At 24.6% G+C, this 16,854-nt stretch overlaps 1 protein-coding gene across 1 annotated transcript; it reads right to left on the minus strand.

Moving 5' to 3' along the window:
* Positions 1-228: 228 nt before the first annotated feature.
* Positions 229-15,954, minus strand: LOC113561322 (fatty acid synthase-like). The gene is made up of 34 exons (XM_026967664.1): positions 15,826-15,954; positions 13,017-13,181; positions 12,621-12,944; positions 12,346-12,546; positions 9,528-9,766; positions 9,233-9,466; positions 8,843-9,046; positions 8,645-8,779; positions 8,311-8,541; positions 8,041-8,230; positions 7,749-7,978; positions 7,362-7,666; positions 7,111-7,252; positions 6,716-6,826; positions 6,541-6,649; positions 6,039-6,473; positions 5,800-5,960; positions 4,901-5,074; positions 4,602-4,835; positions 4,355-4,548; positions 4,083-4,283; positions 3,941-4,010; positions 3,698-3,871; positions 3,460-3,639; positions 3,201-3,399; positions 2,918-3,110; positions 2,714-2,856; positions 2,517-2,625; positions 2,294-2,432; positions 1,935-2,214; positions 1,323-1,606; positions 1,028-1,255; positions 589-813; positions 229-522 (listed from the first exon to the last, which is right to left on the minus strand). The coding sequence occupies exons 2-34, from the start codon at positions 13,153-13,155 to the stop codon at positions 325-327; spliced, it is 6,615 nt and encodes a 2,204-aa protein (XP_026823465.1). The 5' UTR covers positions 13,156-13,181; positions 15,826-15,954; the 3' UTR covers positions 229-324.
* Positions 15,955-16,854: the final 900 nt, after the last annotated feature.

Below are 16,854 nucleotides of genomic sequence, written 5' to 3' on the forward strand. Positions count from 1 at the left end.
CCTCAATTATATTGGAAAATAGAAAATATAGATAAAGTTAATTGCATATTAAAAGTATACAATAAAATTATAAAATCCATGTGATATCTTTTAATAATAAATATATCAAAAATATACTTATAATAGGTATTATATAGGATGATCATTTAAATATATTTTTAATGTGTACCACATATGTTGTACATATTTGTGTAGAAGTCAATATTGTTTCTAAACCAATTAATACTATTTAATGTATAACACAGATAATCCTTTTATTTATTCCATTTACAATAAACATATGTGTATATATTTTTAAAGTTAATATTAAAAATCAAATTTACTTTATGACTTATCAATCGATAAATATTTTTCAACGTTAAAGTAAAAATTTTTATATTTATCACTCAACGATAATTCTACTCCAACTGGATACGATAGTGCTACGTTCTTTGTTATAGCTTCAATCGTTGCCTCGTCTTCCAACATACTTTTATAATCTGGCTTAGGTATGATGTATACAAATGGCAGGTTAATACAATACTGCAATATAATTTACGTACAATTAAATTGTTGATTAATAACTGGAAAATAATTAATTGAACTTACATCATTCAATTTGGTTCTATTCAATTCAAACTTCCTTTCATATCTAAATATCAACACTTTTGTATGCAATTTATTTGACAGAGGCTTGGACTCTAATGATTTTCGCAATAAAACCCAAATAAAGTTTAAAGCTCTGCGTGTATTTTCTTCAAATGTTTTATGATGATAAGACATAATTATCGACTGGAAATCATTGTCACGCGTTTGAACTGTAGATTTAGGAAGCTAAATAAAATAATAATAAATTTATAACTTTTAAACAAATAAATAATGGTTGATATCAAATAGTAGAAATAGAGAATCAAAAAAAATAAATAAATTAAATTAAAAAAGATTTATTCATTATATATTTTTTCTCAGTTATATCAATTATTTTGTTATAAAAAAAATAACTAATAATAAATTAACACTTATTAATCCTTCTATAATTTATATTTACCTCACTGTATAGCGAACTATACATTTTATTTAACTTGTTGGTGAAATTATCATTTGACAGGAAACGTTCAGCCCATCCAGTCAAAAAATCTGGATCAACTTCTAATAATGTCACAGTAACGAATATACCTTGTAATTCTAATATTTGAGCCATTTTTAGTGCAATGATTCCGCCGAAGGATTCGCCAATAATGGATATGTAACTTCGATCAGTAATGCTTTTAAGTTTCTAAAGGTCAGATAACATATAAATTAGTTTAGTGATATGTAAATTTGTTCGTGCATTATAAACATACATTCACTAAAGTTTCGGCTAAATTATCAATTGATATGATATCTTCGGGAAATTGAGCTTCAAAAAGAGGATAAAAAAATTGTTTATAAAATGATTCGAGGCATTTTGGTTTTAATCCTGGTACAACAAACACAGGTATCACAGATTTCAACTGCGATAATCTTGGACTTCTTGTACCAACTTCGATAAATCCGGCTTCTTTTGTTATTTTATTATTAAGAAGATGTAACTCGTTAGAAGATTCAGGAAAAATACTTTTAATAACATCGTTCATTTGATGTGACCCTAAAATAAATTTATTTAATTTTAATTGTATGTTTTTAAAAGTAGGTTGAAGCTTTCAAAACTGTTTTTAATAATATTAATTTAAATATATGAACACAATTTACTATGATGATGTTTTAAGCAGTTAACAAAATCAATTTAATGAAATTATCAATTAAGCATTTTACATACTTTTTAGTATTAGCTTAAATAAAATCATTAAATTAAAATATTTGTAAATTATTATATGGTTTGATTAATTTTTTGCACTACTTGAGATTAGATTACTTTTGAATTAAAAATAATATTTAATCCAAATTTATTTTTATTATTTAATAAAAAAAATTACATGTTGATGTATTGTTTTCCTCGGAGCATATATATGAAGAAGACTCTGAAGTGTTTGAACTTCGTAGTAAAAAATCGAGGGAGTATAATAGTGTTCCTGTATTTTTCGGTTCTGAGGACCGTCCGTCCCAAGATATATTTAATGCATTAAAACCTTTTGATTTAAGCTCAGCACAAATGTGCTCTGTTTTACTTTGTATACACATAAACGGAGTAGCAGTTATTTTATTTTTATGTTCTTCGAAACAGTATTTTAAATTATTAATTTTTTTATCGTCAAACTAAATAATAATTAAAAATAATAAATTAGTAAAAACAAAAAAAAATTGTAAAAAAAAAAATAATAAATAAAATAAATACCTGATTAACTATAAATAATGCACCTAACACTCTCGATGATGTCAAAAAATTTAACCAATTCAGCGATTCCTCTTTTGTTTTTAAGTGTATATCTGATTCAATTTGTATAGATACATTTTGGGAGATGAGTTTATCAAATCTATCCAGAAAAATATTACCGTAAAAATATCATACAATAATTTACGTTAAAATAAAATAGATATTAATTAAAGTGTTTACGAACTTCCTACACATAGTCGATGACATTAAACACCTTTTGACTACGATTAAAATTTTTTGAGCACCTCGGTCGACCAACCATTCAGCAAGGTCTAGCCAATCTCCTCTATTTCCTGTAATATTACATTAAAACATATTATAATTTAAATGTGTATATTGATTGATCAATATAAAGAATAGAATAAGTAGAAAAATATTTACCAACTATAAGGTAAATTTTTTCTGGATGACATTCATACGATTTACATTCAAGATTTTCCTTTAATTTGGAACTATCATCATTATTCATATTATCGTTTATCAATAATATAACTTTTTCAGAAGTATTCGATGCAGAGTTAGTTCTATATTAAACACGAATTAATAAATATATTTTATAATTCCTAAAGTTATGTAATTATTTACCTCATTAAGTCGAACATATTACTATCACCAAATGATGTAGTTAACACATGACTACGGAAGGGCTTTATCACGCCTTCATTCAAACCATCTATAAGTGCTTGTCTTACAATTTGTTTATTTTCTACACTTTCGTTTAACAAATTGTTTGAACCGACAGCGAAAAACGATATGTCTTGCAAAAATATTCGTGTTCCTTTTGATTTATGACAATTGTTTTTATAAATTAAATTACTCGTAAAATAAAGTTAATAGTTTAAATTTAAATTTTATAATATTTGTTTACCTAAGTATTTTTGATTTTTCATATCTGCTTTTGAAAAATTAAAGAAACTTCCATGCTTAGCTAATGTACGAAAAGAAGCTTCAAATGATTTACCACTCAAAAAGTTTAATATAAAATCTATTCCTTTGGATTTAGTTATCATTTTTAGTTGAACGTCAAATTTGTTATTGGTGTTCACAAGTATTCTTGATCGCAATAGCTGCAATTTAAATTTTATTTAATTATATTTTTTATTATAACTATCGTTAATAACTTATACCTCTGGGAAGATACTAGATAATTGTTCTGCTTGTTGGTGTGAGTTTACAATAGCGTACGTTTCACACTTTATACTTAAACTTATTGCAATTGCAGCTTGACCTATTGGATGCAACCCAGAAGTTACCAAAACGGAATTATCTTTTTGAAGTTTACACAAAATGTTAAAAATATAATAATTCTGAAATTATAGACATTAAATTAGTTAATTTGTTGTAATTAATTGCAAGGGTAGTCACCATTGCGTATGCCAGAGGAATAGTGGTTGCTTCTTCTAGTGACCATGTCGATGGTATAGGCCATGATAATAATGGATCATAAATCATTTGAGAAGATATTTTTTCGAACGAAGTAATTCCCATAATGGTTTTATTATCAATATACCCTGAGTATTCCAAAGGTCCAAATTCGTTCTAATGAAAATAAATACAATATTATATTCTTTAATACATGAGTTATGACTTATATTATTAAATAATTACCTCGGTGTTTTCTTCGACAACCAAATCTTTGAAATTCAACCCTAGATATTTCACTTTTAATTTGTTTTTACTGAAAAAAATAACAAAATAATAAACAAAAGTGAATATAAAATTAGAAAATATATTTTTAAATTTTACTTACGTATTTGCGATGAATTTTTTAAGCATTATATTTTTGTTAACCTTCACATCATCTTTTAAATTTTGAAGAACAATTTTTTTATAAGAGCCCCAACCGCCATTTTTATAAATATTTACTATTAAATCTTTTGATAACTGATTTGTATAAAATGTCTGGTTAGAATCAAAATCTGGTGCGTTTGAATCCAATATAAACAAAAACCTTACAAAAATGTACGTATAAATAGTTATATTTAATTGTTTTTATGTGTAAGTTGTGTGCTGTGTGCTTACCTTAATTTATTTGATTTATACTTTTGTAGAATTCCTTCAACGTGAGTAGTGATGCCTTCTAATGGTTCAGAATTTGAAATTATATAAATCTTGCCTGTTGATGATTTATATTTATCTAGTGCTCTCCAAATGCTCAAATCGTAATTGTCATTGATTGGTTCGATAAATATACTATTTTCTTCTAATTTTACAATCTAAAAAAATTAATGCAGTTTATTTTCGTTCTTAATAAAAGTTTTAGATCTACCTTTTTCATCAATGTTAAACAACTGTTATTGTTGAATTCTTGTTGCATGATTATTTTCCATTCTTTAAGTTCTTGAAGTTTATTTGATGAACATACAACAATAAAACTATTTTTTTTATTTGCTAAGGCTCTCGTTGTATCTTGCAAGTAATTTACATTGGTTATAGTGATAAACCTTCCAGACTCATCAAAATCTGATACATCCTTAATGTTATCCCAGTTGATCGTAATACTCTAATATTTATAATAGTGAATTGAATTACGTATGTTTTACTTTAAAGTAATCATAATATACTTACATTTATAGATTGTTGGTTTATAATAATTTGTTTGATTTCATTTGTACATGCTTTAGCTATTGGATCATCGTAATGGTATGGTGTACTGAGAATAATTTTTCCACTTGTATCAACATTTAACTTATCAGCCTCCATTATAATATCCATAGAATCTTGAACAAAATCACTTATATTCTGAAAATTAAATATAACATTTATTTTTGATAAATTTTATTTAGATACCTATTTGAATTTGATTTTTAACAATAATTAATTAAGGTGACAAAATAGTTTTATACAATTCCATTTTCTTTATTTTCTATTATATTTATAAGCGTATAATTATACTGATTTTTAAATTATCTTTGAAAGTAGAAATGATATGAAAATTTGAGTGCTACCTATAATCTATTTATTTTTATAACAATGTATTTTTGTCAGGAGCTCGGTAAATAAAATAATAAAATAATTATATTATAAGTGATAATATTAATGATTTAACGATTTAAAGTTATATAATATTTAATGTATTGATTAACTATTTTATGATCATAGTGAAAATCAGAATCAAATTGATCTATACGTGTGTGGATCATGGGTATTTATTTTGGTCTTTAATTACAATTGCAATTAAATATTAAAATTTGTATGTCCACGCAATACTTTTAAATTATTTTTTTCGGTGAATTTATTAAATTAAAAAATTAAATATTTTTAAAATCTCATGATTTTCTGTCAAGAAGTAATTGGAGAATTTAAAATTTAAAATTTAAATTATTTTGGTTCTACATACGTAGTTTAATGTTTAGTATAATGTTTTATATATACAATGATAGTTAATTCTACTATGAAAAGTAATAATAATACTATGATCTATATTAAGCGGTTATTAATTGATTTGATAGTTTGATATTACATACTTTGCATTTTGAGTAGTTGAATTTAGTGAATAATTTTTCTTGTAATTTGAATTCTGAAGACTTAAGTTTGGGCAATGATGTTGAATCGTTTTTAATACCTAATATTTTAATTCCATCACAAGTCACTTCATTTGTTAGTTTGTTGTAATTTACGCTTATATCTGAAATAAAAATTTAGTGTTAATACATTAATTATATTTTGAATCTTATAATAAAGACTATTAATATTTTTAATATACCTTTTTCTGAATGATTTTCAAATAACGCAGGATTTATACACAATTCTCTTATATAAACGGGAATTTTTACGGGGCCTGTACCTAAATTTTCTAAAAATGGAAACTGAAATAACCCCTCCAAAAAATAAATCCAATCATTTCTCCATTTTACGGAGCATTGTATATTATTTTTATAAATTTCAAAATTTGTAATGTTTTTGAAGTCTCCTTCTAAATTTAATCCATTTTTTTTTAAAATAGAATATATTTCATTTTCCGATATATAGCCTTGGAAGTCATTTGATGTTTTGTCTAAATGTATTAATTTTTCTTTTGTAGAACCTAAGGCTGTATTATTTAAAAATCTTATTTCGCCTGATAAAACGATCTCATCATCAATATTGCACTCAAAAATACCAGATCCCAATTGAATCATTATATAGCTTTCAGAAGAATCTAAAAAATCAAAATTACATTTTTATTGCAATTTTATACACTAAATAAAATAAATGTAGATACCTACCAGTTGGATGCATTTTTACATTATTTTTGAACCGAAGATTTTTAAATTGAATCGATTTTTCGTACAAACTACAAACGTTTAATTGAATAAAAGTCTTCCAAACATTAAACTAAAAATTATAAAATTTCAAATGGATATTCAAATTAAATAGATATTTAAAATGTTTTTTTCTTACTAATATAAACGAAAATGGGATTATGTGTTGACCATGAATTTGATACCTGACTAAATGTATATTATCATTAAGTACTAACGCAGATATGTTTTCACCAGATTGCACATCCATCTAAAATAAAATAGCATACAAACTATTAATTTATACTTTTTTTGGTTTAAAAATAGATCATTTCTCTTATAGATTGCATTTTGTGGAAAAATAAGTTCTATACTCTCTATTAATTTAGTACACAAACCAAAATGGGTATATACATTTATTTTGTAATTAATAAATGTAATAAATATAAATCTATGTTACTCGAGTCCCGTTAATAAAATAAAAAATATAATTAAATATAATTGTATGTAAGCAGTACATATTTTGTTGGTTTGTTCGTGCAAAATTATACTTACATAGTCATTGAATCCATCAGTCCATTTTTCAGAATGGTCCCAAAATGGTAAGCTATAAATTGAAGGTGTTCCACGACTTACAGGGAGAGTTATTTTTGGATATAGTTCATTTATTTTTGGGTTTAATCCATTAGTATACATTCTAAAATAAATTAATACCAATATAGACTAATTATTTTAAAATAAAACTTATTACCTATTTACAAATTATAAATCATATAATAAAGTAAGCAAAGTTAAGGATGACTTACGTTCCAATAGAAGTAAGTAAGAATCGAATCGAATCTCCATACATTCTCTTTGTCAGTGGTATTTTTGTCACTGTCTCAGGTAATGCATTTTTTATAATTGCTTGAAGGAGGCCATGAGGAGCAATTTCAATTGTAATCGCGTCATTTGGAACGTGTTTTAGAACGTCTTCGAATAATACACTACTCAATAAATTGTTTGTATGATATTCTGGTGAAGAATATTTTGCGAGGTCTGATTCCCATTTTGTTTCCGGCAATGAACTGCTAACCCATCTTGAAGACCTTTTTTTTGGTACTTTGATTACCTATAAAAAATAATTGTATTATTCAAACTTATATTTACACAATCATGAAATTAAAATAATATAATAATTGTAATGAACTAACGTCTTTCAAATATTTAAGCAGAGTCGGACCAGCGGATTGAATATATCTACTATGGAATGCAATGCCAGCAACATTGACAGCTTTTGCAAAGACACCTTTGGATTTTAATTCTGACACAAACTCATTGATGCTGTCAACTGGACCCGATATTGTGCAACTAGTGGCACTATTATGACAAGCAACGTCAATGTCATGTGGAAGCTTGTCTTTGATTTGATCGTATCCAAGTCCTAAACAAAAAGTTTGAAAAAAATTAATTACAAATAATTTGGTGTTATATTATAGATATTACCAATTGCGGCCATCATTCCAGGAATAAGTTCTGTTTCTAAAGAAGCTCGACCTCGGGCGTAAGCAGATAATATCATTTCTTCAGCCGTAAAACAACCATCAGCGTAGGCACACCCTAATTCTCCGACCGAGTGGCCTATAATCCCATCAGGTATAATGTCTAATGCTTTCAAAACTTCTACTAATCCAATCTAAAAAATATATATATATATACATAGTATATATTTAATACTTATTTCTCAAATTAAGACATTATTTTATTGATCTAAACCTGAACCGCAGCAATTCCAACAAAAGAATTAAGAATATTATCAAATATTTTTGGATCTTGGCTGGTTAAAATGTATTTGATGTCGACTCCTAGAGGCTTTAATGTGATATCACATTTATTTATAGCATCAGCGAAAACTGGAAGTTTCATAAGATCTGTGCCCATTCCATGCCATTGTGATCCCATACCGGAGAATATAAACCATACCGGACGTTTTGTTGAAATAACATTCTAAAAATACAATTTTTTATTAATTTAGTTTAAAATGAAATAAAAAAAAAACCTAAAATAGGACTATGTAAAATGAATAAACAATTATAGGAATGCAATTTACCCAAATATCATCGGCTCGGGATTCATCCAGATTAGGAAAAATAGTATAACTTCTGTAGAAATGAGCATTGATATTTTTACCGAACACGTCATTCGTCAATGTTATAAAATCTGCATTATTTCCATGACTTTTAATCTAATAATTTTATGATTAATAATAATATACACTTAAAAGCTTTTGGTTTTAATTTATAAATACCTTGTGTAATATCTCTTTAACGTTTTCCTCATTACGACCTGATGCTAATATTAAACGTGGAATATTGATCGAGTCGTGGCCGTTTACGTTGTTGTTTTTAACGATATTATTTTTTTTAAGAATTACATGACTAAATGCATTTATAATTCCAAATGAACTGATTCCAATTATGTCTCCAACAAAAGGAGTCTTTTCAGTAATAACCTAAAATAAAATGATAACTTATAATTTATAATTAGGATAGAAGTGATAATACAACCAATTTAGTATACAAACATTTTTTATATGAATAGTTATTTATATAACAATACTTTTTTTGATCAACATAAATTTTCTACAAACTATTTATTAGATATTATAATGAAAAATATAAAATTTATAAAATCTTACTTGAATTTTTCCGTTTTTTAATGCTGCTACATTATTATTAGGCTCTGAGTAATTTAGGTTAGGTGGTATGTATCCACTTTCCATTGTAATAATGGCTTTTACAATTGACATAAAGAGACCAGACGCTTCACAGTGACCTATGTTACTCTTCACGGAACCCACTTTTAAGGGTGTTTTTCTATTTTCAGTGCAAAACACTTCTTCCATAATATTTAATTCCATAGCATCTTCACTCTTTAAAATAAACAAATAATTAAAATATTAAATATTAGCATTCATTTTTGTTAAATATCACTTTAATTCCAGATCCATAAGCTTCTATGAAATCAACTGTAGCAGGATCAATGTTAGCTTCTTTGTAAGAATCTAACAGCAATGATTTAAAGTGATTTCCATCGTGGTCAGTTATGTTTTCAATATGATTACCAAACTGCATAGATTTTACATTCAACAATGTTCCATATGAACGTTTGGCTTCAGACGCTTTTTGGAGATACAAAACAATACAAGCTTCTGATCTGTTATACCCGTCAGCTAAATTAAAGTATTTTTATCATTTGTAAGAAAGAATATAATATTTGTAGTTTATAATTAGCTAATAAAATTAAATGCCTAATGAGTAACATTGCCAATTAGACTGTATCACTATGATTATTTCATGGTATGTTTTTGATATTGCTATTAAAGTAATTTATTTTACTATTAGTATTACCATTGGTAAGTTTATTTAATTGTTGTCGAAAATAATACATTTATTATATTATTATGATGTTATAACTATTATAACGTGGTGCGCCGTGTATGCTTCCTCGCAATACACCCTTGTAACGAGTCGATAACTTGTTATCGACACGGCTAAAGTAAACGGAATCTCGGCCACCATACTGCATAGCATTCGCTTTAGAATATATATTAATATATATTAATATATATTATAACAATATATATTTATACCATATTATACAATTTTATAAACTTTTAAGTCAATACTACGTTACTGTAAAACAATGTCAAAAGGTTTTGATATAATTATTACTGAGTAATATTTTAGAATGAATTTATACATTTTAAAGATGTCATTAAGAGGCCACTATTCCAGCATTTGTTTTATCTGTCCATGTCCCACATAATATCGGAACAAAAATACTCCGTATTTCCACGATTACGACTCTCTGGTTCAGTTTAGGGCAAAAATACCTAGCATATATTTTATAAAAAGAGTATTTCCTGTGTATTGATCGGATAAATTTTTAATATTAACAATTTTGAATAAATTATTAATGGTTACTTTAATCAAAATTATTTTAAATTAAAACATACTTATACTTATAAAAAATGTAAATATTAAAAATCTATGCGGTCAATGCACAGAAAATATTCTTCTTTACAAAATATATAATAGATGCTTTTGCCCTAAACTGAACCCAGAGAGTCGTGATTGTGGAGATACGAAGTATCTTTGTTCCTATATTATGTGGGTGATAGACAGGGAAAACAAATGCTGGTGTAGCGGCCCCTTAAGTTAAGTAAAATTCATAAAAAACGTAAAAATTTGAAGTCCGCAAGAATATTGTTTTTGGATTATAACAAAATAGAAAAGCAATAATTTTTAATTTAAAAAAATAATTATTGCCCTAAGTTGTATTTAAAGTCCTCATATGAATAAACATAGTGTATAAATGATAACAAATCAATGAACGTTATACTCAATTTTAAAGCTTTTATAACTATTGAAAATAATTAATTAAAAAACTAAATTAAATAGAAAATTTCTCGCGCCTATAAAAACTCTAAAAGATTCAAAATATTTTTTAAAATTTTACTATGTACAGAAACGATGTAAATATTTGGTGAAAATTTCAAGTATATTCTACATTTCTTCATTCTTAAATTATAACAAAACATGAAACATTTTTGTGAATAACTTGTCATAAAAATTGTATTAACAATTTCAAACATTCATAAAAAACTTTCTGTTAATTTGTTTTTATTTTATTATGTTTAAAAACTTATGAAGAATTTTTTACTTAACTTTCAAATCTAATAAATTAAAATTTTTTATTTCTATGAATTTCTATCTACGTAAAATTTGTAAATTCTAAGTTTAAATTAAGTAAGCTTAAAAATAATTAAATATATTTTACATATTTTATCATATATATGTTGGCAATAATGTTGTCAATCTAGGCAATAATGACAGTTCCTTATACTGAAAAGAAATAATATCATTGCCTGGAATTGTCATAATTTCCGACGTTTATTGGGTAATGTTAACAAACATGTTTGATTGTCTAGCTTATTTAGATATTAGGTGTAGCAAAAATTAATTTGTTGATAGATGAAAAATGCTATGAAATTTAAATAAAATATTGGATGTATTTAAGTATTTTGTAATTAAAAAAAAACAGGCAAGTTAAAGAAAACGAACTGAGTACAAGTAATTTAGAACAAACTTGATAAAAAAAAAAAAAATAGAAATAAAAAAATAAATCGAATAATAGTATTATTGAAATTGATAAGAAAATGTTTAAAGATTAATAATTTATTAGAGTAATTATGTAAAAAAAAAATTAATGTTTAAAATACACTTATTTAATTAAAATTAAATTGAATGTTTTTTTATACTATATTATATTTAAATATAATTTAGTAGCTTTTATAAATACATGTATCTAATATTACTATGTTATGTATTGTCTGCTATCGTCAGGGAATGATAACATGTATTAATAAATTATATTATTTCCTTTCTTTATTAGAAATTGTCATAATTTTCTAATTGTTAACATATACATAAAAAATATATTGGTAAATATTTCAAATATTTATGGTTATTTGTTTTTTTAGTCACACTAAATAACAAAATTGATTTTTTCGAATACGCATAAAATACATTTCAAGCATGATTAATATCTATACAGATAAAATCGCAAATGTATAAAAACATTATCTAATTTTTAATTTAATAAAAAAAATTAAATACTGATGACACAATACAATCAACTAATTAAAACTTGAATATTAAAATTATGTTAGTATACAATTACAATGACTACAAAATATATGACATAATATTATTATTATGACTTGATTGTTTTAAAATTGAAATTTACCGTCAGAACTGAATGGTTTAGTTTGAGCACTTTTGGTTAATTTATTTAATCCTTCAAAAAGAAATTGTATTTCAGGTCGAAGAGTTAGATTAGTAACGCCCACTAATGCAGAGGATATGAAACCATTTTCAATCATTTCTTTCGCTTTTTTCAAACCATTAGAGCCACATATCCATCCTCCATCCATGCAAAAACTCGGACCTAGATTATATTGATTACGCATTATTTGAAAAATTATAAAAACTGTTTTATTTATTATTTTAAAAATAATTTACCTGTTAAATTGAGAATGAAAGAAAGCCGATTTGCTTGCATTGTTCTGCTACGACCTAACATTGAAAATGATAAACTTGAATCGGAGCTCATGGCTGCCATTTCCGTTTCACTAATTGCAGATCCCATAAATACCGCTGTATTTGTTCCATGCAAGTCCGATGGACTTAAACCGGCATCGATAATTGCTTCGATTGATCTTTCTAAGCTTATTCTTGTCAATAAGTCCATAACTTTGCAAAGTTTTGGATGAATGCTGAAGAATGTGGCATCGAATTTTTCGAGGTTTTTTATTTTTCCAGTTCCATTTATTCCTCCCAAATGATCTATAAAAAATATCATTTTTTAATTAAATTAAATTCAATATTGTGATAAAAAAAAAATTAATAGATAGGTACTTGATGTCCATCTCCTTGAATCAATTGTTATTCCGTTTATTTTGTTAAACAACAAATCGGTCAACTCGGTTATATTATTGCTTTCTGGGAACAATCCTCCGATTCCTGATATCACAACTTCTTCTTTGTGGTCAGCCATTATATTTATTTCCTTGTGATTAAACGCTATAATAATAAAAAGCTAATATTAATACAATGATTCTCTTTTTATACTTACCTATACTGATAATTTTAAAATATAATAGCATTGAAAATAGTTATAACTCAATTGTAAATTCAGTATTAAAGATAAAACATTTTTTTGAATATATTCTAACATTTAATATATAGTCCGAAAAAATAACATATTTGTTTGTATACCTACTTAACAATACCTGGTTGGTTCTAACATTATTTTATTTTAAAATAAAACTAAACATTTATAATTATATTCATTATCAATTATTACAAAATCTTATGTTTTAATGCGTATTCGTACTTATATAGCTAAAAAGTTTTCGTTTCTTATTTGTATGATACATTAATTATAGCTCATAAATAAATTAAAGTTGAAGTAATAACTATACAGTAATATATTATTAATAATAATAGTTACTTGATTTAAGAATTATTTACGATTTATTTGAAATTATGAAAGGTACAATTTTGGTAAAAGAATCAAAAATATAAATATTATATCTAAATTATATTATTATATTTTAGTATTATCTCTGATGCTATACTAAATATTGAATACTAGATAAACTACCTAATATTGATAGTACAATACAATTCAGAATTCTAAATAGTCTTGATATAATAATGAATAATATCTTGTTTATTTATTTTTTATTACATTGTCCCATCAATATTAGGTAAATAATTATATGTATTATATTATCATTGTTATAATTATTTTAAAATATTCATAACATAATACAATTTTGTTCAATAATAATATTATATTAATTAATATTTAAATTTTTTTATCAATAAATAACATTTTTACTATTTTTATTTTTTAGTAATAATAAATTCTAAATATTTTGTTTATGATATAGAAACTAATGGTAAAATTATAATTAATAAATAAGAATAAAGCATTAAATATTTATTCTTATAACTCAGCAAGTTAATTAATATATATATATATATATATTATAGATAATTCATAATAAAATATCTGCTTATAAAGTCATTTGACTTTAAAATGACTCAATAATTAATTTGAAACAATATATCTCTTAACGTTGAAACTATATGAAAAATATTTATTTCCATACCATATTCTATTGCAAACGATACAATGTTTTTTTTATTAAAAAGAGTCAACAATCCGTAATTATTTCCAGTATCAAATCGTTAGATAACAAAAAAATATTAGCTCGACCAATTCTATATATGAACTGAAGATGGAAGTTACCAATTACATAGATTTAAACAACTCTTCTAACTATATTTTCAAAAATTAGATATAAATTTGTATATATTTTATAACTGTTAAATTACTATTATTATGCTATGTTTCTGTACATTGTTGATATAAAATATTTTTTGTTGATCTTTTACACAAATTATTGTTTATTTATTTATTTTTATTTGTTCTTGTTTTTTTTTTTCTTAACTTGTTGTTATTGTATTAAGAAATTATAAAACATGCGATTCAAAAAAATACAAATGATTTGTACAGTAACAACAAAAATGGGATTTGTTAATTTTTAATAATAAAATTGTTTATTGGTAATGCAAAATTATTACATGAAAACAATAGTGGTTGGTAGATAAACTTAAAATAGTGACCAGTTTTGGTACAAATTTAAATGTATATAATATCTTAGTTTCTCTAGAAATTATATTAAATGTCACATTGAATAGTGTTATCAAATAATTTCCCTAGGATGACAATGACAGCGCGGTAGGTACTGCTTCTAACTATAATTATTACCTAAACTTATAATTGTTAGTTTTAATTAAAATATTATCGTTGTTATTTGTTTTACCAAACATAAAATTTAGGTTTATAACTAGGTATTATTATTATATCTATTTTATTTTGTGTAACCAATAGAAATCCTATGTACAAATAAATATTCATTTTTTTGGATTAAGAAATCTCTGTGTGAAATTATTTTTATATTGGCTTCAATTTGCATAATATCCTAAGGTGTAGTACCCAAGTACCAAATTTCAGAACAACGAGTGTGTTATACTTAGTAGGTCTTGTGGATCGCTTACACACAGATATAATGGTTACAAAAATAAAATAATAACACATCTTCCACTTAAAATATGCCCTAAAACGATAAATAATTAATATAGAACACAAATAAACTAAAGTAGACGTATGAAAAATAGTATGGATGATAATCTAATAAGTTTTTAATGTAAATATATAAACACTGCCATACATTAAAATACGTATAAAAGTTTATGAATAAATGAAAAATATACATGAGATATATATTGAATATTTTTTTTTAAACATAAACGATAATGTTAACCTTTAAAATGAAAATAACAGTTAACGTCAGACAGGTGCGGATGTAATATACAAATAAGAATTGGTCCTGTTATATTATTTTGAGCTTTAGAATAAGAGAAACATGCCAACCATGATATATAAACAATATGTTGTGACTAAGTGCAGTATTTTTTAAGTTGGCCCTTACACAAAATATTAATGGAAATAATTATTAATTTTGAAAAGAACTGTAAATCACTTTTTTGTTAAAACTTATAAAATTTGGAAAAAAAATAGACAGATATTAAATTAAATTTTTCTACTAAAACTTTGCCACTACGGAAGTATAATAATATATCAAATCATTACCTGAAAATAAATTAATTGTAGTAGATCCGTTTTCAGTCTTCAACAATACTCAACTAATATCACACTGAATAACGAATCCGAGACTATCGTTGTATTTATTTCGATGAAAAATGTCCTGATTATTGTAATACATAAACAAACCATTTATTGATCATCTCATTAAATGATTTTCATTAAAAATTATGTACAAAGGTTAACATGTAAATGATTTACTCTACTTACCGAGTGCATAAGCTGTATTGTTCTAGTGATTCACAATCACATAACTGGAAAACAATGCAATATTTTAAAAAGTAAAAACCGCATATCAACATTACGTCAGTAGTTTGCTTATTTATTATTCAAAAACATTTAAATCATTCAGGATATTGGAAATCAGTAGAGTAGTAAAAATTTTCTGAGTATCCCATGAATTCTCTAATTAGCACACTTCATTTGAATCGCCATAAAATTCTTAAATAAAAATAAACAAATTAACCCATAACGTTAAATATTTCTATACAATAATTTTCAGAAAATAAGTAATCAGGTTTGATATAAACTGACAAAATTCAAAATCTTTTTTTTTTAATAATTATTACATATTTTATTTTAATTATTTCAGTGAAGTTTATTAAGGTATTGTTTACATTTGAATGTCTAGTAGTTTGTTTTTTTATATAATTATATAATATTTTATTTACAATGTTTTCAATTTATTTTTACACGGTGCTAATTAAGCAATTATCAGTAATTTTCAAATAATTTTTAATGAAGGTTAACTTCTATTCAGACTGGTAACTTTACTTACTTTGAAAACGCTTTTAAGTTTGAATAATCTTACTTTTTTATTACATATTTGACTTTTAATAGTGGTAAAATTAAAAGAGATTAAAGTATACAATCATTTAAATATAAAACATTCAAAGTACTTTAGTAAACCATTGGTTCGGGGGTGATTATATTAATAAAGGGTTTGTACATCCTCAGATTTTTCCTTCAAATTTCACCATTGTATATGTTTAATTGGTTATATGCTAAATTTAACAT

The sequence above is a fragment of the Rhopalosiphum maidis genome, chromosome 1 (assembly GCF_003676215.2).
Source record: "Rhopalosiphum maidis isolate BTI-1 chromosome 1, ASM367621v3, whole genome shotgun sequence".
NCBI classification, from domain to species: Eukaryota; Metazoa; Arthropoda; class Insecta; order Hemiptera; family Aphididae; genus Rhopalosiphum; species Rhopalosiphum maidis.